General features: G+C 40.8%; 1 protein-coding gene across 1 annotated transcript; it reads right to left on the bottom strand.

The window, feature by feature from the left end:
* Window positions 1–1,410: 1,410 nt before the first annotated feature.
* LOC131929513 (neuronal acetylcholine receptor subunit beta-4) lies at window positions 1,411–16,569 on the bottom strand. The gene is made up of 8 exons (XM_059285760.1): window positions 16,486–16,569; window positions 14,297–14,341; window positions 10,393–10,502; window positions 8,305–8,484; window positions 5,208–5,324; window positions 2,741–2,985; window positions 1,583–1,772; window positions 1,411–1,462 (listed from the first exon to the last, which is right to left on the bottom strand). Exons 1-8 carry the CDS (start codon window positions 16,516–16,518, stop codon window positions 1,411–1,413), a joined length of 972 nt encoding a protein of 323 aa, XP_059141743.1. The 5' UTR covers window positions 16,519–16,569.
* Window positions 16,570–22,277: the final 5,708 nt, after the last annotated feature.

Genomic DNA, 22,277 nt, shown 5'->3' with positions numbered 1-22,277 from the left:
ATCATCCAAACTACTATTACCCAACCAACTGCTACCACCCCAACTGATATCCCAAATGCTATCACTCTGACTGCTACCCTCCCAAAGCTACCATCCCAACAACTACCATCCAACAACTACCATCCAACAACTACCATCCAACAACTACCATCCAACAACTACCATCCAACAGCTACCATCCCAACAACTACCATCCAACAACTACCATCCAACAACTACCATCCAACAGCTACCATCCAACAACTACCATCCAACAACTACCATCCAACAGCTACCATCCAACAACTACCATCCAACAACTACCATCCAACAACTACCATCCAACAACTACCATCCAACAACTACCATCCAACAACTACCATCCAACAGCTACCATCCCAACAACTACCATCCAACAACTACCATCCAACAACTACCATCCAACAACTACCATCCAACAACTACCATCCAACAGCTACCATCCCAACAACTACCATCCAACAACTACCATCCAACAACTACCATCCAACAACTACCATCCAACAGCTACCATCCAACAACTACCATCACAACAGCTACCATCCCAACAGCTACCATCCCAACAGCTACCATCCCAACAACTACCATCCAACAACTACCATCCAACAACTACCATCCAACAACTACCATCCAACAACTACCATCCAACAGCTACCATCCCAACAACTACCATCCCAACAACTACCATCCAACAGCTACCATCCCAACAACTACCATCCCAACAACTACCATCCAACAACTACCATCCAACAACTACCATCCAACAGCTACCATCCCAACAACTACTATCCAACAGCTACCATCCCAACAGCTACCATCCCAACAGCTACCATCCCAACAGCTACCATCCAACAGCTACCATCCAACAGCTACCATCCCACTACCATCCCAACAACTACCATCCCGCTACCATCCAACAACTACCATCCAACAACTACCATCCAACAACTACCATCCAACAACTACCATCCAACAACTACCATCCAACAACTACCATCCAACAACTACCATCCAACAACTACCATCCAACAACTACCATCCAACAACTACCATCCAACAACTACCATCCAACAGCTACCAGCCAACAGCTACCATCCCACTACCATCCCAACAACTACCATCCCGCTACCATCCAACAACTACCATCCAACAACTACCATCCAACAACTACCATCCAACAACTACCATCCAACAACTACCATCCAACAACTACCATCCAACAACTACCATCCAACAACTACCATCCAACAACTACCATCCAACAACTACCATCCAACAACTACCATCCAACAACTACCATCCAACAACTACCATCCAACAACTACCATCCCAACAGTTACCATCCAACAACTACCATCCCAACAGCTACCATCCAACAACTACCACATCATCTCACCTCTGATCCCAGAAAACGGGTCTCCTCTCCCAGTAAGACACCGACGCCCTGTGGAAAGATTTGATTGGTTCATTTTTCTTATGGCGGAAGTGACGTATTCAATGCAAGTGACATATCCTACGGACGTGACGTGTCCAACAGCTGTACGACCATGATGACGTAACTTACCTCTGTGTCTCCATGCTGTAGGTCGGGGGTTTGACTGGGTCCTCTGGTACCCTGGGTGGGGCCGGGGCAAACATCCACTTGAGCACCTTGGGGACGGGGTGCGAAGGGTCGCGGTAATGAATATTCAAGACGATCCCCGCGCAGACTACAGAGGCGGTGCTGAGCGCCAATAGGCTGGTTAGATAGATGGCTGGAAGGGGAGACAACCACATTTATTACAATCTTCAAGAGTTATCTCTTTAAAGCCGTGTTTTAGGGTTATTTTTTGTGGTGAAGTTTGAAAAAATTCTAGAATTCATTGTTAGTCAAGCAGGAAAAATTTTGATTTAAATATATTATTTAAATTTGTTCTTTACTGTAGTATCGATTCTACTTGATAGTTGTGATACTTTTATAAACTAGGCCTACTGAGAAAAAACTAAATGGGACTTCGGGTAGTTAAAGACTAAAGACTGGATACAAACAGTGTTTCTTCCAGACTTTTTTCTCGGGAGGGGGGGGGCACTTGAAATTTTCGGGGGGGCGGTAGACTTTCTTCGGGGGGGGGGGGGGTGGACACTGTTAAAAGCATATATTTTCTATATAAATTATATAAATTTCATTTCGTACGGGGGGGGGGCGGTAGAATTTTTTCGGGGGGGGGGGGGGGGCGAAGCCACTCCGAAGAGAATGCCTAGAAGAAACTCTGGATACAAATGTTTCAAACAATAATTTACAGAAGTGCTCAAATCTGTAGATTATCCCTGAGTCGACTCAGCTCTGGTGGGTACCTAACTCACGTTAAGGAAAGTAAAGTCGCCTGGACATAGTGCTGACTACACTGTCCTTTAGTATGCCAAGATCACGGAAACAAGAGAACTCTACTCCATCTACCCAATCGACCTCCAAGTTTGAAAAGTAGCATTTGTTAGATTAGAATCTTTTTTTTTTCTTTTTTTTTTATCCTAAAAAATTTTCGTTGTTTATGTATAAGGAAAAATTTAAATTTCCTAAAACTAGACTAAAACGACCATAAACTACATACCCCTGGCCTAAAACTCAAGCATAAACTACCAACACATAATCTAAGAAACTGTACCATAAATTACCAACACATAATCCAAGAAACTGTACCATAAATTACCAACACATCAACTAAGAAACTGTGGCACAACTGACCTAAGAGAGACAGACTCTCCGACGTCTTGGGGATGTTGTCGCTGATGATGCCGAGATAGACGGTGAAGGCCAACAGGACGGTGACGGCGAGGGCCATCCTCTCCCCACAGTCCGAGGGCAGGATGAACACAAGCACGTTGAGACACGACAACATCACCACAGGGATAATGGTGTTCAACACGTAGAAGAACCGCTTCCTTCTCAGGTGGACGACAAAGTTTACACCGGTGTGGTAGGTGCCTGGTCTGTGGACAAAATGACAAGTTTACACCTGAGTGACTGGCCTGTGGACAAAATGACAAGTTTACACCGGTGTGGTAGGTGCCTGTCCTATGGACAAAATGACAAGTTTACATTTGTGTGTATGGCCTGTGGACAAAATGACAAGTTTACACCTGATGGTAGAGACGGTGATTAGGTTGAGGCCAGACATGTAGAAAGGTGAAGGTTAGGCGGGGTAAAGTGTGGGTGCTGTACAGGTAGGTGGAATAGGGGCGACGGCAGGGAGAGATGATCTCATCTCAGTTTTACAATAGGCCATCGATAGTGCTTTAAAATATTTATAGAGACCTAACCACAGAGATGTAACCACGGAGACCTAACCACGGAGACCTAACTATAGAGACCTAACCATAGAGACCTAACCACAGAGACCTAACCACGGAGACCTAACCACGGAGACCTAACTATAGAGACCTAACCATAGAGACCTAACTATACAGACCTAACCACGGAGACCTAACTATAGAGACCTAACCATAGAGACCTAACCACAGAGACCTAACCATGGAGACCTAACCATAGAGACCTAGCCACTAACAAATGTTTTGACAAATTTAATTTGATTTGCATCGCTTTAAGCTCACGTTTACAAATGTTAACTTAATTAGTTAATTAACTAACCTATACAATTTATTGATTAAACTACGGCATTTAAACCTACCTTACCGCATTTCTTTATACGACGATGACCTATTGTTTTTGTCATTTCAAACACCAAATGTTTCTCTAAATAACAACACAACAGCGCCATTATTTACAGCATGGTGACGTCATGGTGGAATTATTTTAATTAAATTATGTACTACAGAATTTTTTATGATCAACTAACATGACGTCATAGCGAGGTAAGAAAGAAAAAAATGAAAACAAATTGAAAGGTTACCCCGACACTAAAAGTAAAAAGATTAGTTTTTTAATAGTCTGGACTTCCGGTGGGGGAGGTTGGTGGGGGGGGGGAGGGATTTTGTCTACTAATTTTTTTTTAAAAACATGGGTTTGTCGTCAATAAATGTACAAGACAACAGTGGAATAGGAGAATGTTTCGTATCGATGGTATTTAATCGACGATTTTACTTCTATGAGAGTGGAGAGCATTTGTGTTGTACACTATTACACGTTAACAACTTACCTGTATGTAGACGCGTACCTGATGTACTCACCTGTATGTAGACGGGTACCTGCTGTACTCACCTGTAGACGGGTACCTGCTGTACTCACCTGTATGACGGGTACCTGATGTACTCACCTGTATGTAGACGGGTACCTGATGTACTCACCTGTATGTAGACGGGTACCTGATGTACTCACCTGTATGACGGGTACCTGATGTACTCACCTGTATGTAGACGTGTACCTGATGTACTCACCTGTATGTAGACGGGTATCTGATGTACTCACCTGTAGACGGGTACCTGATGTACTCACCTGTATGTAGACGGGTACCCTGAAGTACTCACCTGTATGTAGACGGGTACCTAATGTACTCACCTGTATGTAGACGGGTACCTGATGTACTCACCTGAATGTAGACGGGTACCTGATGTACTCACCTGTATGTAGACGGGTACCTGATGTACTCACCTGTAGACGGGTACCTGATGTACTCACCTGAATGTAGACGGGTACCTGATGTACTCACCTGTATGTAGACGGGTATCTGATGTACTCACCTGAATGTAGACGGGTACCTGATGTACTCACCTGTATGTAGACGGGTACCTGATGTACTCACCTGTAGACGGGTACCTGATGTACTCACCTGTATGTAGACGGGTACCTGATGTACTCACCTGTATGTAGACGGGTACCTGATGTACTCCCCTGTATGTAAACGGGTACCTGATGTACTCACCTGTATGTAGACGGGTACCTGATGTACTCACCTGTATGTAGACGGGTACCTGATGTACTCACCTGTATGTAGACGGGTATCTGATGTACTCACCTGAATGTAGACGGGTACCTGATGTACTCACCTGTATGTAGACGGGTACCTGATGTACTCACCTGTAGACGGGTACCTGATGTACTCACCTGTATGTAGACGGGTACCTGATGTACTCACCTGTAGACGGGTACCTGATGTACTCACCTCTATGTAGACGGGTACCTGATGTACTCACCTGTATGTAGACTGGTACCTGATGTACTCACCTGTATGTAGACGGGTACCTGATGTACTCACCTGTATGTAGACGGGTACCTGTAGTCTTTAGCCTCTGTCAGTGTGATGTCCCACTCGCCATTGGGCAGCAGAGCGTCCATGTTGATGGTGTCTGTCTCTGGACTGACGGTCAGCGTCCTGGTGGGGGAGAGAGGGAGGTGTGGCTTTAATGGTGGGGGTGGGGGTGTGGCTTTAATGGTGGGGGTGGGGGTGTGGCTTTAATGGTGGGGGTGGGGGTGTGGCTTTAATGGTGGGTAGTGTGGGTGTGTGCTTTATGGGTAGGTGGTATGTGTGGGACAAATGACACACAAGTTAGGGCCATACAAATGTACACATGGAGCAGTGGTCCCAATAACATTGTACACACTGAGCAAAGACGCGACAACAATGTACACATACAACAATTGAGACTCTGCCTCCTATAAGGTACGTATGTACGCAACTACTTGGACCTTTCAGTGAGGTTTACAAATCAAGACTTAGGAAATAAAACTTCTATTACTGCATACACCGCTACATGAGGCTGTCTTTTAAGGGTATCGCGTTCTTCAATAAAGTGGGTACAACGGTAAGGACACCACTCTATGGACACCACTGAGTGACACCATTCAATTAACACCACTGACTAAACACCATTGAATTGACATTATTAAAATGGACACCATTCAGTGGACACCTTTAAATGGACACCATTAAATGGACACCATTCAGTGGACACCACTGAGTATACATCAACGATGTTTATAGAGTGGGTGCAGCACATTACATTTGATTACATTTGACAGATGTAAAAGTGGGTTGAACATCTGTCTCTTGTCGACTGACGTCATTCTTAGACTGCCCCCCCCCCCCCCCCGTCCCTCAACCCGACACATATAGATTACATATGGCCTTGCAAATCTGATCAGATGTTGAAACTCTTCTTGTAGAGGAAATGTGTGGTAAGACGGGGGTGTGGGGGTGGCGGTGTGAAAAGAGGGGGGGGGGATGGGGAAGAAAGTCTGAGTTATTGAAAGGATTACGGCATTAGAACCAGTAACTCAGGATAACTACTGTAATCGCCGGCGAATAATACCTCATCTACGATAATTGAGTTTAACGTACCAGAATCGGACTAAGACACCGGTATCGATCCCGCCCGGCTCACACCGCCCATACACGGGGAGCCAGCACACAATCCCTAGCCCGCTGATGTAAACCAGACTATCGTGTTTGTATCTAACACCCAACTCGCCTCTGACAACAATAAACTTGCGATAAACGCCTACGATACCGACCAAGGATTTGATAATCATCTATATTTTTTTCCTCCCATTTTTTCCTCAGTAACAATTATTCTAATTTTGTTTCGTTTTTTTCGGGTTTCTTTTTTTTTTTTTTTTGCGTTAACCGGGTCAGACTTTTAATTAAAACTCCGCAACACTCGTCTTGCCTTTCTTGTTTTCCCGTAGGTTGTTTTTTTTTGTGGCCATTTTTTTTCTTTTGCGTGCTTCATTCCATCTCCCATTGGACAGATTTTTCTCACATGGTCACATAGAACTTTGATCAAGATTTCATAGAACTTTGATAAAGCTCATATAGAACTTTGATAATGATCACATAGAACTTTGATAAAGCCGATAAAAAAGTAATCATATATTCCACAAATGTCAGCTATTTAATGACCACACCAAATATGTTGACATACATACACAACATACAACCTACACATCTTCCCAGTGACTTATCAGAGAAATAGCCGGTCACAAGATTAAGAGAATAGGTTCTATCACTCAAAGTAAACATCTACCACAATCACGTCCTCTTTACATTTTGTAAAACTCGGTCTATTATCAAGTTAATTTTTAACTTGCTTAAAATAATATTACAGATGTAAAAATGTTGAATTGATTCTTAAACCAGAACCTAAACCCAAACCTAAACCCAAACTAAACCCAAACCTAAACCCAAACCTAAACCCAAACCTAAACCCAAACCTAAACCCAAACCTAAGCCCAAACCTAAACCCAAACCTAAAACCAAACCTAAACCCAAACCTAAACCCAAACCTAAACCCAAACCTAAACTCAAACCCAAACCTAAACCCAAACCTAAACCCAAACCCAAACCCAAACCCAAACCTAAACCCAAACCTAAACCCAAACCTAAACCCAAACCTAAACCCAACCCTAAACCCAAACCTAAACCCAACCCTAAACCCAAACCTAAACCCAATATGAATTCTAACCCTCACTTTTCAACATAACATAAACAAACCGCCATACAAGGATCGATTATTTTGTACTTTTAATAAAAATTGATGAAACAACCTTTAAAAGCATCGCCCCCCCCCCCCTCTTATTGCCTCCCAGTACACACACACACAGACCGACAACAATCTACCAATTACTTCATTGCTTCCAACACATTAGATTTTGCCTTCCTGAAAAAATTGTTTCGCCTTTTTACTGGCAGCCCGGCGACCAAGCGCAAACAGGCAACATGCTAGCGTCACATAAAAATCTGGTATATCTCGAGACACAAAAAATCTGGTATATCGCTACACTTTTCAAAGGCCGGTCCGACATCGATTTTTTTTTATCCACGTGACCTTTTGTGGTGAAAGGAATCTTTCAATCGTCAAACGGTCATTTTCATACAGTCTTTCGTGACGTCATAGACGGATATTTCCATAGAGTCTTTCAATCGTGTGACGTCATGGACGGGGTAACTTGTGACAAGGTAGCTACACTGACAGGCTTCATTGATAAAGTAGACAGTGACCTATTATACATTGACCTACTATACAGTGACCTACTATACAGTGACCTACTATACAGTGACCTACAATACAGTGACCTTCAATACAGTGACCTACTATATAGTGACCTACAATACAGTGACCTACTACACACCGACCTACTTGTGGATGTGAAAATAACAGTCTACCTTAACAAAGTATACAGCGACCTACAATACATTGACCTACTACACAGTGACCTATTACACATTGACCTACTACACATTGACCTACTACACAGTGACCTACTACACATTGACCCACTACACATTGACCCACTACACATTGACCTACTACACATTGACCTACTACACATTGACCTACTACACAGTGACCTACTTGTTGGTATGCATCCAGGTGAGAAACCTGATGTCGCAGACCTGTGTATCAAACGGGTACTTGCCGATGTTGACGGCGCAGCTTGTCTCCGTGACAATGCCAGGCTCCCAGTGCACCATGCCGGAACTCTTGATGCTAATCAACATCTGGTTGTTCCCCAGCTCTCTGTAGTGCTGGGCCCTGCACACACAAGGGACACAACTTCAATGGGGATCACCGGAGTTATTTCCCTTGCTTTGAACTTAATGTGCATGAGTTGTTGAACTTGTTGAAGGAACTCTAACCCATGAGGTCAATTATTTTTTCAAGGATTCTGAATAAAACTTTACATTGTGTGGATCTTCCAAATAAGGCCTATTCGACCACTTTTTATTATTATTAAAGAAAATGTTTACTTACTAAATCTATTTTAGGATTGTTCGAAAAAGGTTGTATATAAAACCGATGTGATCTATTTAAAGTTAACCTTAACGACCTGTCACAAGGGCAGATGAAGTAGAGTTTACCTATTTATTGAATCACTGCATATGAAGGAACAGTTTAACGTGAGTCAGGTACCCTTTAGAGCTGGGTGAACTCATGACATTAGGGTTAACAATTGTGCTCTATTATTAATGTATTGTTTAATGAGATTTAAAATTAGACATTTTCGCATTATCACTGAGTAAAATAGTTGAATTTATATATATATATATATATATATATATATATATATATAATGGAGATATTTATTGGGAACCAAGGCCAATGTAACATTTCAACTTAAACATGATAGCGACATCCACAGTATACTGCTGTAGGGTTAGTTGGTTCTAAATAATGTAATATGTAATCTCTAGTGTAATGTGTAAGCGCTAGTGTAATGAGTGAGGTAAGCTGCCCAGTAGGCACCCCCTGACAGACGTGTAACACAAGATCCTTGCGTCAAACAAGGCGGGGCCAGGGAAAGGTTACTCTCCCTTGTTTTTTTGGCTTGAGGGGATGGTTAACTCTCCTTGGTCCCTACTCGGTGTGGCAGACCCTAGGACCTTTCTAGAGAATGGGAATGTCGGTAGCAAATGTGGACCTGACACCACATTTTTACATGACACCACACTTCTACATGACACCACATTTCTACATGACACCACATTTCTACATGACACCACATTTTTGCAGGAATCCACATTTCTATGTGTCTCTACTTTTCTACCAGAATACACATTTCTGTTGTTTTACCTGTTTTCACATTTCTAGCTGACAATGTTTCCACCTTAATCTACACTTACTCCATATTTCTAACAATCTCCACATTTCTAAATCTCCACATTTCTAACAATCTCCACACTTCTAAGTCTCCACATTTCTAAGTCTCCACATTTCGGAATCTCCACATTTCTAAGTCTCCACATTTCTAAGTCTCCACATTTCTAAAACTCCACATTTTTAAGTCTCCACATTTCTAGCAGTCGATAAAGTCACCCCTACCTCACAAAGACAATTTTATTCCGACGTTAAAGAACCTCATTATAATCCCTTCTACTCCCTCTATAATTCCCCTGGCTAATTGGCCCATCCAATTAATTTTATTGCCTACTCTGTCCTTGTAACTTCACATTTCGGTCGGTGGTTGATTTTTTTTATTTCAATATATAACTCTTTTTTTTCATCTCGCCCAGCCTCCTACCCTCCCCTCCCCTCCCCCCACCCCACCCACTCCTCCCTTCCTCACGAGTATCCTCTCTCTAATCTCTCTTTTAATTAATTTCTTCTCCCAACCTTTCCTTCTCCGTCCCGTTTAATTAACAATCAACAAACGGAATATTAGTTACATATCCTGTTTGTGTTTGTGTAGGGAAACCTGGGATTTGGGTGTGGAATAGCTGGAGTGTTTGCGTTTGTGTTGAAGTCTGTATTTGATATGTGCGAGTATATGTGTCTGTACATGTGTAAGTGTGGTTATGTGCATATGTGTGCGTGTGTATGTGTGTGTGTACGTGTGTGCTCGTGTGCAAATGTACACGTGCATGTACTCACGTGTTCTCACGTGCATGTACTCACGTGTTCTCACGTGCATGTACTCACGTGTTCTCACGTGCATGTACTCACGTGTTTTCCACGAAGATGTCCGGCAGCCAGACGTCCTTCTGGAAGAGAATCAGCTCGTCAATGCCGCCATATTGGCTGGGGCTCCACTGGAGGAACTCATCACACCACTCCTGGGGGTCAGACAGGGGTGGGGGGGTCAGGTTGTACTGAACACACTGTAAAACCTGTTGGCGTACATTGTCTAGATCTGACTACCTAGTTTTGTCGATAGCAAGACTGATCACTGTACCAGATAAGACAGTTTTAGACTGACCACTGTACCAGATAAGACAGTTTTAGACTGACCACTGTACCAGATAAGACAGTTTTAGACTGACCACTGTACCAGATAAGACAGTTTTAGACTGACCACTGTAGCAAATAAGACAGTTTTAGACTGACCACTGTAAGACAGTTTTAGACTGACCACTGTACCAGATAAGACAGTTTTAGACTGACCACTGTACCAGATAAGACAGTTTTAGACTGACCACTGTACCAGATAAGACAGTTTTAGACTGACCACTGTACCAGATAAGACAGTTTTAGACTGACCACTGAACCACTGTACCAGATAAGACAGTTTTAGACTGACCACTGTACCAGATAAGACAGTTTTAGACTGACCACTGTACCAGATAAGACAGTTTTAGACTGACCACTGTACCAGATAAGACAGTTTTAGACTGACCGCTGTACCAGATAAGACAGTTTTAGACTGACCACTGTACCAGATAAGACAGTTTTAGACTGACCACTGTACCAGATAAGACAGTTTTAGACTGACCACTGTATCAGATAAGACAGTTTTAGACTGACCACTGTACCAGATAAGACAGTTTTAGACTGACCACTGTATCAGATAAGACAGTTTTAGACTGACCACTGTATCAGATAAGACAGTTTTAGACTGACCACTGTACCAGATAAGACAGTTTTAGACTGACCACTGTACCAATGTACCAGATAAGACAGTTTTAGACTGACCACTGTATCAGATAAGACAGTTTTAGACTGACCACTGTATCAGATAAGACAGTTTTAGACTGACCACTGTACCAGATAAGACAGTTTTAGACTGATCACTGTACCAGATAAGACAGTTTTAGACTGACCACTGTACCAGATAAGACAGTTTTAGACTGACCACTGTACCACTGTACCAGATAAGACAGTTTTAGACTGATCACTGTACCAGATAAGACAGTTTTAGACTGACCACTGTACCAGATAAGACAGTTTTAGACTGACCACTGTACCACTGTACCAGATAAGACAGTTTTAGACTGACCACTGTACCACTGTACCAGATAAGACAGTTTTAGACTGACCACTGTACCACTGTACCAGATAAGACAGTTTTAGACTGACCACTGTACCACTGTACTAGATAAGACAGTTTTAGACTGACCACTGTAAGACAGTTTTAGACTGACCACTGTACCAGATAAGACAGTTTTAGACTGACCACTGTACCAGATAAGACAGTTTTAGACTGACCACTGTACCAGATAAGACAGTTTTAGACTGACCACTGTAAGACAGTTTTAGACTGACCACTGTAAGACAGTTTTAGACTGACCACTGTACCAGATAAGACAGTTTTAGACTGACCACTGTACCAGATAAGACAGTTTTAGACTGACCACTGTACCAGATAAGACAGTTTTAGACTGACCACTGTAAGACAGTTTTAGACTGACCACTGTAAGACAGTTTTAGACTGACCGCTGTACCAGATAAGACAGTTTTAGACTGACCACTGTACCACTGTACCAGATAAGACAGTTTTAGACTGACCACTGTACCAGATAAGACAGTTTTAGACTGACCACTGTACCAGATAAGACAGTTTTAGACTGACCACTGTACCAGATAAGACAGTTTTAGACTGACCACTGTACCAGATAAGACAGTTTTAGACTGACCACTGTACCAGATAAGACAGTTTTAGACTGACCACTGTACCAGATAAGACAGTTTTAGACTGACCACTGTACCAGATAAGACAGTTTTAGACTGACCACTGTACCAGATAAGACAGTTTTAGACTGACCACTGTACCAGATAAGACAGTTTTAGACTGACCACTGTACCAGATAAGACAGTTTTAGACTGACCACTGTAAGACAGTTTTAGACTGACCACTGTAAGACAGTTTTAGACTGACCGCTGTACCAGATAAGACAGTTTTAGACTGACCACTGTATCAGATAAGACAGTTTTAGACTGACCACTGTATCAGATAAGACAGTTTTAGACTGACCACTGTACCAGATAAGACAGTTTTAGACTGACCACTGTACCAATGTACCAGATAAGACAGTTTTAGACTGACCACTGTATCAGATAAGACAGTTTTAGACTGACCACTGTATCAGATAAGACAGTTTTAGACTGACCACTGTACCAGATAAGACAGTTTTAGACTGATCACTGTACCAGATAAGACAGTTTTAGACTGACCACTGTACCAGATAAGACAGTTTTAGACTGACCACTGTACCACTGTACCAGATAAGACAGTTTTAGACTGATCACTGTACCAGATAAGACAGTTTTAGACTGACCACTGTACCAGATAAGACAGTTTTAGACTGACCACTGTACCAGATAAGACAGTTTTAGACTGACCACTGTACCAGATAAGACAGTTTTAGACTGACCACTGTACCAGATAAGACAGTTTTAGACTGACCACTGTACCAGATAAGACAGTTTTAGACTGACCACTGTACCAGATAAGACAGTTTTAGACTGACCACTGTACCAGATAAGACAGTTTTAGACTGACCACTGTACTAGATAAGACAATTTTAGACTGACCACTGTAAGACAGTTTTAGACTGACCGCTGTACCAGATAAGACAGTTTTAGACTGACCACTGTACCAGATAAGACAGTTTTAGACTGACCACTGTACCACATAAGACAGTTTTAGACTGACCACTGTACCAGATAAGACAGTTTTAGACTGACCGCTGTACCAGATAAGACAGTTTTAGACTGACCACTGTACCAGATAAGACAGTTTTAGACTGACCACTGTACCAGATAAGACAGTTTTAGACTGACCACTGTAAGACAGTTTAAGACTGACCACTGTACCAGATAAGACAGTTTTAGACTGACCGCTGTACCAGATAAGACAGTTTTAGACTGACCACTGTACCAGATAAGACAGTTTTAGACTGACCACTGTAAGACAGTTTTAGACTGACCACTGTAAGACAGTTTTAGACTGACCACTGTACCAATGTACCAGATAAGACAGTTTTAGACTGACCGCTGTATCAGATAAGACAGTTTTAGACTGACCACTGTATCAGATAAGACAGTTTTAGACTGACCACTGTACCAGATAAGACAGTTTTAGACTGATCACTGTACCAGATAAGACAGTTTTAGAGTGACCACTGTACCAATGTACCAGATAAGACAGTTTTAGACTGACCACTGTACCACTGTACCAGATAAGACAGTTTTAGACTGACCACTGTACCACTGTACCAGATAAGACAGTTTTAGACTGACCACTGTACCACTGTACCAGATAAGACAGTTTTAGACTGACCACTGTACCAGATAAGACGCCAGTCAAGTCCTATACAGCTCAGTACAAAAGCACATTTATAAAACACTTATCTTATATAGTCTATTACACGTTGTCATGTAGCATAGTTATAGCAAAATAGATTGCCAAACCAAAAGAAAACATGCGGTCTACCTATTGAGTAAGTGTTAAACGATCGTCAACTAAAACCTTGAGGAGTATGTCCATGAGATGTACGCATTAGACAAGATAATACTGACATACACGAACACAACACGATGAGCTACGTACATCCATTTTCATATCATAACGAAATACTTAGATACATGTACACAACATATGGGACTATGTACACCACATGTGAGCACTTACAAACTTTAACCATCCACTTGCTGTCAGCACCTGGTTCTTCATGTTCTGAAAATTTGTTAAACAACATTAGTTGGGCGATATACAACATTAATTGGGCGATATACAACATTAGTTGGGCGATATACAACATTAGTTGGGCGATATACAACATTAGTTGGGCGATCTACAACATTAAATGGGCGATATACAACATCAAATGGGCGATATACAACATTAGTTCGGCGATATACAACATTGAATGGTCGATATGCAACATTATACGGATGATATATAACATTAGCTGGGCGATATGCAACATTCGATCGACGTCATATTATGCTTTATATGGACATTAGCAAGCGGCTTAACATACGACTTTATATTATACGATATACATTAGATGGAAGATACACAACATTATATTGAAGATATACAACATTAAACGGAAGATATACAACATACACAAGTGGCTGGACATCCAACATTTGCTGAATGTTTCAAGACATTATTGACTTAACCATTGGATAACATGCCCATAACTATTGATTTCTGCCGTAGACAAACATTGAGGCGAATCGAGCTGAGCAGACAGACAACAGACAAAAGATTTTCTGGTTGGGCGGGGAATTAGTCTGTCAATTAGCAGACAGCTATAAATAGAATCGGGAATTTCGAAAGGCCGTGTGATGTGAATACAACTAGAAGATTCTAGACCGCGCGCTCAAAGTGTGGGACGGAAATACAAACTGGATGAATGCCTTTTGTTAATTAGCGAATTTAAAACCAATATTTTACGCTTCAGAAACGTGACAAGCAATAGTGTTTGGATTTAAATAGTTAACATCTATTTGCGTGTAATAGTTTAGTTATTAAATGTGTCATATCGGCTGTTTAATCCGAGTAAATTCATTTGAAGTTACTATACACTGTTACACTATTAGCGCATGGTTTATTTATAATTAACAAGTTGTGGATGACGTAAAACTAATTAACTCGTTGTAGATGACGTGAAACTAATTGACAAGCTGTGGATGACGTAAAACTAATTAACAAGTTGTGGATGACGTAAAACTAATTAACAAGTTGTGGATGACGTAAAACTAATTAACAAGTTGTGGATGACGTAAAACTAATTAACAAGTTGTGGATGACGTACAACTAATTAAAAAGTTGTAGATGACGTGAAACTAATTAACAAGTTGTGGATGACGTAAAACTAATTAACAAGTTGTGGATGACGTAAAACTAATTAACAAGTTGTAGATGACGTGAAACTAATTAACAAGTTGTGGATGACGTTAAACTAATTAACAAGTTGTAGATGACGTGAAACTAATTAACAAGTTGTGGATGACGTAAAACTAATTAACAAGTTGTGGATGACGTAAAACTAATTAACAATTTGTGGATGACGTAAAACTAATTAACAAGTTGTGGATGTCGTAAAACTAATTAACAAGTTGTGGATGACGTAAAACTAATTAACAAGTTGTGGATGACGTAAAACTAATTAACAAGTTGTAGATGACGTGAAGCTAATTAACAAGTTGTGGATGACGTAAAACTAATTAACAAGTTGTGGATGACGTAAAACTAATTAACAAGTTGTGGATGACGTAAAACTAATTAACAATTTGTGGATGACGTAAAACTAATTAACAAGTTGTGGATGACGTAAAACTAATTAACAAGTTGTGGATGACGTAAAACTAATTAACAAGTTGTAGATGACGTGAAACTAATTAACAAGTTGTGGATGACGTAAAACTAATTAACAAGTTGTGGATGACGTGAAACTAATTAACAAGTTGTGGATGACGTAAAACTAATTAACAAGTTGTGGATGACGTAAAACTAATTAACAATTTGTGGATGACGTAAAACTAATTAACAAGTTGTGGATGTCGTGAAGCTAATTAACAAGTTGTGGATGACGTAAAACTAATTAACAAGTTGTGGATGACGTAAAACTAATTAACAAGTTGTGGATGACGTAAAACTAATTAACAATTTGTGGATGACGTAAAACTAATTAACAAGTTGTGGATGTCGTAAAACTAATTAACAAGTTGTGGATGACGTAAAACTAATTAACAAGTTGTGGATGACGTAAAACTAATTAACAAGTTGTAGATGACGTGAAGCTAATTAACAAGTTGTGGATGACGTAAACCTAATTACCAGATTGTGGATGACGTAAACCTAATTACCAGATTGTGTATCATGATGAGGAAGAAGGACATGTTGACTAGTAGAGACTTGCTCTGGTTCCTCAAGGGCAGGACACCCACACTGTAGTTGGTCAACAGGTCATTACGTAACCTGACCATATCACTGGATGAGAAGGCCATGCCTGGAGATGGGAGGGAAAGATTCAACCTATGAGGGTCAGAACATACAGCATCGGTGGCAGAGTTTCTTCCAGGCATCTCTTCGGGGGGGCAAAGCCCCCCCCCCCCGAATTTTTTTTACCGCCCCCCCCCCCCCCTCCGAACGAAATGAAATTTATATAATTTATACAGAAAATATATACTTTTAACAGTGTCCGCCCCCCCCCCCCCCCCGAAGAAAGTCTACCGCCCCCCCCCCCCCCCCCCGAAAATTTCAAGTGCCCCCCCGGAGAAAAAAGTCTGGAAGAAACACTGATCGGTGGTTGACAGACATGACAGATATATATATATATATATATATATATATATATATATATATATATATATATATATATATATATATATATATAATAGTTGACAGACAAGACAGATATATAAAACAGTTAATCAAAGCCTTGTTGTATCCAACACTGATTACAACGCAGATTCCTCCCGTGTTAAAGATATCTCTTTCATTGTAGCTTTGCTAAACATTTCGCGTTTCTCTTTGATCGAATGAGTTTTTTATGTTTATTCACCGATCTCAAACCAACTGTAAAAATCAATACTTATCTGCCTGATTAATTTATTTTCAACAAATATTGAGAAAAGTCTCGGCATCTTAAGATATACCCTGTGTAGCTCATGTAAAGTACGTATTTAGTTGAGACAAAGAACTAAGAGTTGCTCTCCCTTTCTACTATACCCAGCCCCTAACACTCGTCATGTACCCATCATACCCCGGGTATCAGTTAACCACTTCCGGGATAGTACTTCCGGTTATGCGGAAAGATTATCAGCCGTAAAATCTCGCCATAATAAACTGTAAAATATATACAGTAAAACCTTGAATAGCTCGGGATCTAAATATCCATCCCCCTATTTGAAATCCCTTTACAGCACGCCCCTCCTTTGTCCAGTGTTTGGTTTGTCTCGGTCCGGTCCCTACACCTTCACAACTTTCTAAAGCCGGCCACTAATGCCGCAGAGAATGGACGGGGAGAATCAATTGTCGCCGGTCAATACAGGGAGGGGGTGGGGGTGCTGGAGGGGTGCTGGAGTTTTCACGACTGTGGAACCAATTCACCCGAGTGCCAACATTTGACGCCAACGTACAAGATAGATGGTGCAATACATTAGCCAGATAAAAATGTCCGGCCGTTTTGGGCGTATGTGTCATGTTGTAATGCAGTCGATACCGGGCCTTTAGTTTACCTCCTGTTCGGAATTACACGGGTATTTGTGTAAGGGGAGATCACTTCGTAAACAAACTGGAGTTGTCTTTAACTGAACATTAAAAATAAACAACGCCGGAATGAAGCTACAATGAAGATAAGTCAAGCCATGAGATTTTGAACTGGCTAAGGTTAATCCGCCATATCGAAACAGTCCAAACCTACATAACTGTTATATCTTGTTGCTGACTCTTTATAGCTAATAAATCGTGTACACACATATCATATGTTGTTGCTGACCTACACACATATCATATATTGTTGCTGACCTATATAGCTATAATGGTTTCCTTTTTCCCCGTTGTTGTATCATGGTCTGAACACGACGATCGCACCAAACATGTCCACATTTCACACTAACTCTGTTCACATAATAATTGTTGGCTAGTGAGGATTTTACGTTTGTGGTCAGAACGAGGCTTATTCTGACTGCTGACCTATTTGCACTAAACCAGAGTGATCCTCGACTGGCTGAACCAAATGACCTACATCCCAAAGCTTGTACCCAAATCGAGGCTGACTGACCTGACCTACTCACCAGACCTTGTACCAACAACAACAATCAGGGCGTGTACCACATCCAGCTACATCAGCAAAATCAAAAGTCATTCGACGACACAAAAGTTATGTTCAACCGTCAAACATTTACAAAAATAATGTCCAATCTTTAAACATTTACAAAAATTATGTCTAACTGCGAAATATCTATAAACGGCTATGTTGTTTATACTCCAACACCACGTTCTGTAGCTGAGAAAGTCTGAGTCTTTCCATTGGCCAATCGCCGTGTTTCATGTGATGCCAATATCCACTCACGTGCCCAGTAATTTGGATTTGATGAGTTCCAGGTTAAACAAACTGCCATAAAAAAAACTGTCCTGGCACCAATCATCCACCCAGCACCCCCCCCCCCACCCCCCCCCACCCCCCCACCCCCCACCAGGGAAAGATTCCCAGCGACCACTTGATTTTAACTTGTAACAGACACTCACACTCTTGCTTTCAAATGTTGGGGAAAAAATATTTCCATTTAGACGCAAACTGTGAATGTTGTGAAAGAAAGCATCAAAAGTACTTCAACTTTTGTGAAGTCCCCGGGCTCCACGGGCAGATGTCACTTATCAGTTGGGTGGGTAGAAAAACGTTTTCGTCATCTTCAGAGTTGGAGTAAAAACAATTTAAAGCGTTTACAAGTTGCAACTCAATATTTTTTTTTAAAACACGGTGACAAGTTGCAACTCAACATTTGTAGCTGTAACATAATGCTATGTCAAGAAATACACGTCAAGTTTGCTCTTGTCAAAATTTCAGCTTCGTAGGACAAGCAAGTTTAATGACAAAAATAGAATTAGCGCGCGTGTGTTTTGACTATAAACTAATCACACAAATGACCCCTACAGCTGACTATAAACTTATCACACAAATGACCCCTACAGTTGTCTATAAACCTTTCACACAAATGACCCACACAAATGACCCCCACCGTTGAATAAAAACCTATCACAAAAATGACCCATACAAATGACCCCTATATTTGATTATAAACTTGTCATACCATAGATAACCCCACATCATATTTTGCCCACACAAAGAAAAACATTTCGACCGACAAAAACACAAACCAATCAATAGTTACTTCAAGACTGTTTGCCTGTGGCCTGTTTTAATACTAATTGACAAGATCCGATTATCTGCCCTTGAGAAAAATTTCCCTTCTTATTTTGTTTATTATTTTAGCATATAAATATTTTGTGTTTTTTTTTCTCTATCCTGTTAGTATGAGTTTGTATCATTCATTTTAAGTTCATTTTGTATCAGTTGGTTGTATTGTTGATTCTATATTATTTGTTTGTATAAGTAGTATTAAATTTAATAAACATTTTAATGAGTGTTTACTAAATGAAAGTAACCCCTCAAACACACATCCCTTTCGTCGACACACACACACACACATTTTCCCTACACACACGTACCCACAGACCAAGCCACCTTCACACAGCATCATACAACCATAACACAAGTTTAAGTCTATATATGCAAATACGTGTATGTGTGTGTGCATGCGTCGGAACGTGGGTGCGTGTGTAATTGTGTGAGAGTGCATTAATGATAGTCCATTCGATAAAGGCACAGTTTGTTTATAAGACGCTAAGATAAAGGAAGTTTGTTACAGATGGTATTTAAGATGGTATAAAGATGGTATTATAATGATATAAAAGATGGTATTTAAAGATTGTATTAAAGATGGTATTTAAAGATGGTATTAAAGATGGTATTTAAAGATGGTATTAAAGGTGGTATTAAAGGTGGTATTAACGATGGTATTAAAGATGGTATTACGATGGTTAAAGATAGTATTAAAGACAGTATTAAAGATGGTATTAAAGATCGCAATATTGATGGTAGCTCTGGTGCCATCCACCATACCAACAAGGAGTTTCTTCACATCAAAACTTTTTGAAATACGGACCCCAGCAGATCAACACACAAAAATGGGTTCGTTGGTTAGACAGACACTAACACAACCCCAGAAGATGGTGTGAGAAGACAAATGCGGGGAAACCCGGAGATTTACGCACCAAGGTCACAGAGAGCACCAAGGTCACGGTGAGCAGTATCTCGAGTTAGTAAATCACAGCTGTGTGAAAGATTGCTGGGCGTCTTAAGTTTAAGTTAACATTAGGTTTTGGTGTGAAACTAAGGTTTAAGTTAACGTTAGGTTTTGGTGTAAAACTAAGGTTTAAGTTAACGTTAGGTTTTGGTGTGAAACTAAGGTTGAAGTTAACGTTAGGTTATGGTGTGAAACTAAGGTTTAAGTTAACGTTAGGTTTTGGTGTGAAACTAAGGTTTAAGTTAACGTTAGGTTTTGGTGTGAAACTAAGGTTTAAGTTAACGTTAGGTTTTGGTGTGAGGCTCAAGTTAACTTTAGGTTTTGGTGTTAAGCTCAAGTTTAAGTTAACGTTAATTTTTTTAGCGTGAAACCTAGCACTTAAACCAACTTTGCGATTTTAAATATTTTACTAACCCAATTTTTTTAGCACTGAGCCGAAAATGCGAGCCACATAATATACAAATTGTCCAAAGTTCTAACCCGAATTTTCTAGAAATAAAACGTTTGGCTTCGTTATAAGTCGTGACAACAGCAAAGTTCGGTGCACCATGATGGAGATAATTGGTGCGCTGTACTGTAAATAAACAAGACTATAACAAAACTTGTACATCCTTATTGAGACACGAGATTATTTATAACAATCCTCCAGATTTATAATGACCTGTTTCCCCAGATTTATAATGACCTGTTCACCCCCAGATTTATAATGACCTGTTTCCCCCAGATTTATAATGACCTGTCGTCGTCCCCAGATTTATAATGACCTGTTTCCCCAGATTTATAATGACCTGTCCCCCCCCCAGATTTATAATGACCTGTTTCCCCAGATTTATAATGACCTGCCCTCCCCCCAAGATGTATAATGACCTGTTTCCCCAGATTTATAATGACCTGCCCTCCCCCCCCCCAGATTTATAATGACCTGTCCCCCCCCCCAGATTTATAATGACCTGTCCCCCCCGTCCCCCCCAGATTTATAATGACCTGTCCCCCCCCCCAGATTTATAATGACCTGTCCCCCCCGTCCCCCGTCCCCCCGATTTATAATGACCTGTCCCCCCCCCCAGATTTATAATGACCTGTTTCCCCAGATTTATAATGACCTGTTTCCCCCAGATTTATAATGACCCCCCCCAGATTTATAATGACCTGTTTCCCCAGATTTATAATGACCCGTTTCCTCCGCTCTAGATAGCCGAGCCGTTGAACAAACGTCCATCGTTTCCGGGTCATTTCCCGCCCAACACCTGTCACACGACGCCAGCAGACGTTAGCTGCAGCGTGTTGTCCGGTGGCCGAACTGACCAGCCCGCCTAAGCTGACGGTGTAACCTAAGCTCTGTAATCGCCAGTGGTCAATATTTCCTAATAGAGCCGGGGTTCCTGCCATTTGGAGGGGATCGGTCAGCTCAATAGCAACAACAAGTTGTGATTGGTTGGGAACAAGGCCAAATTTCTTACATCCGTTTCTTTCGTTTATATCGTTGTGTTGGTTTTTTTTACAAGCTGGTATTTTACTTGTCTGTATGTCTGTCGTTGCTTTGGGTGAAAAGGTTTGGAACGAAAAATGTCGATGACAGTGCGATGCAATGTGACATAAACTTAACATGATTAGATATTCAATTAATTTGTATTAAAAAAGAAATTAAAGATTGATGTATAAAATATAATAGTAAAGCACTTTTCAATACATTTATTATTATTTAATGTGTCATTTCAGCGCACAAGTATTTTAGTCAAACTAAAACATCAAAATTTAATAATTTGGTTTAGTTTTAATTAAACGAA

Source organism: Physella acuta, unplaced genomic scaffold, assembly GCF_028476545.2.
Source record: "Physella acuta isolate Inbredline_101_S28 unplaced genomic scaffold, ASM2847654v3 ptg001642l, whole genome shotgun sequence".
NCBI classification, from domain to species: Eukaryota; Metazoa; Mollusca; class Gastropoda; family Physidae; genus Physella; species Physella acuta.
The sequence above is the reverse complement of the archived record's forward strand: the minus strand, read 5'-3'. Positions and strand labels throughout refer to the sequence as shown.

Coding starts and splice junctions, on each gene's coding strand:
- LOC131929513 (XM_059285760.1), bottom strand. CDS start 16,518: ATGTCCTTCTTCCTCATCATGATACACAATCTG. Junction 10,503..14,296: donor CAAGTGGATGGTTAAAGTTT/GTAAGTGCTCAC, acceptor TCTGACCCCCAG/GAGTGGTGTGATGAGTTCCT. Junction 2,986..5,207: donor AGGTACCCGTCTACATACAG/GTGAGTACATCA, acceptor TTTTGTCCACAG/ACCAGGCACCTACCACACCG.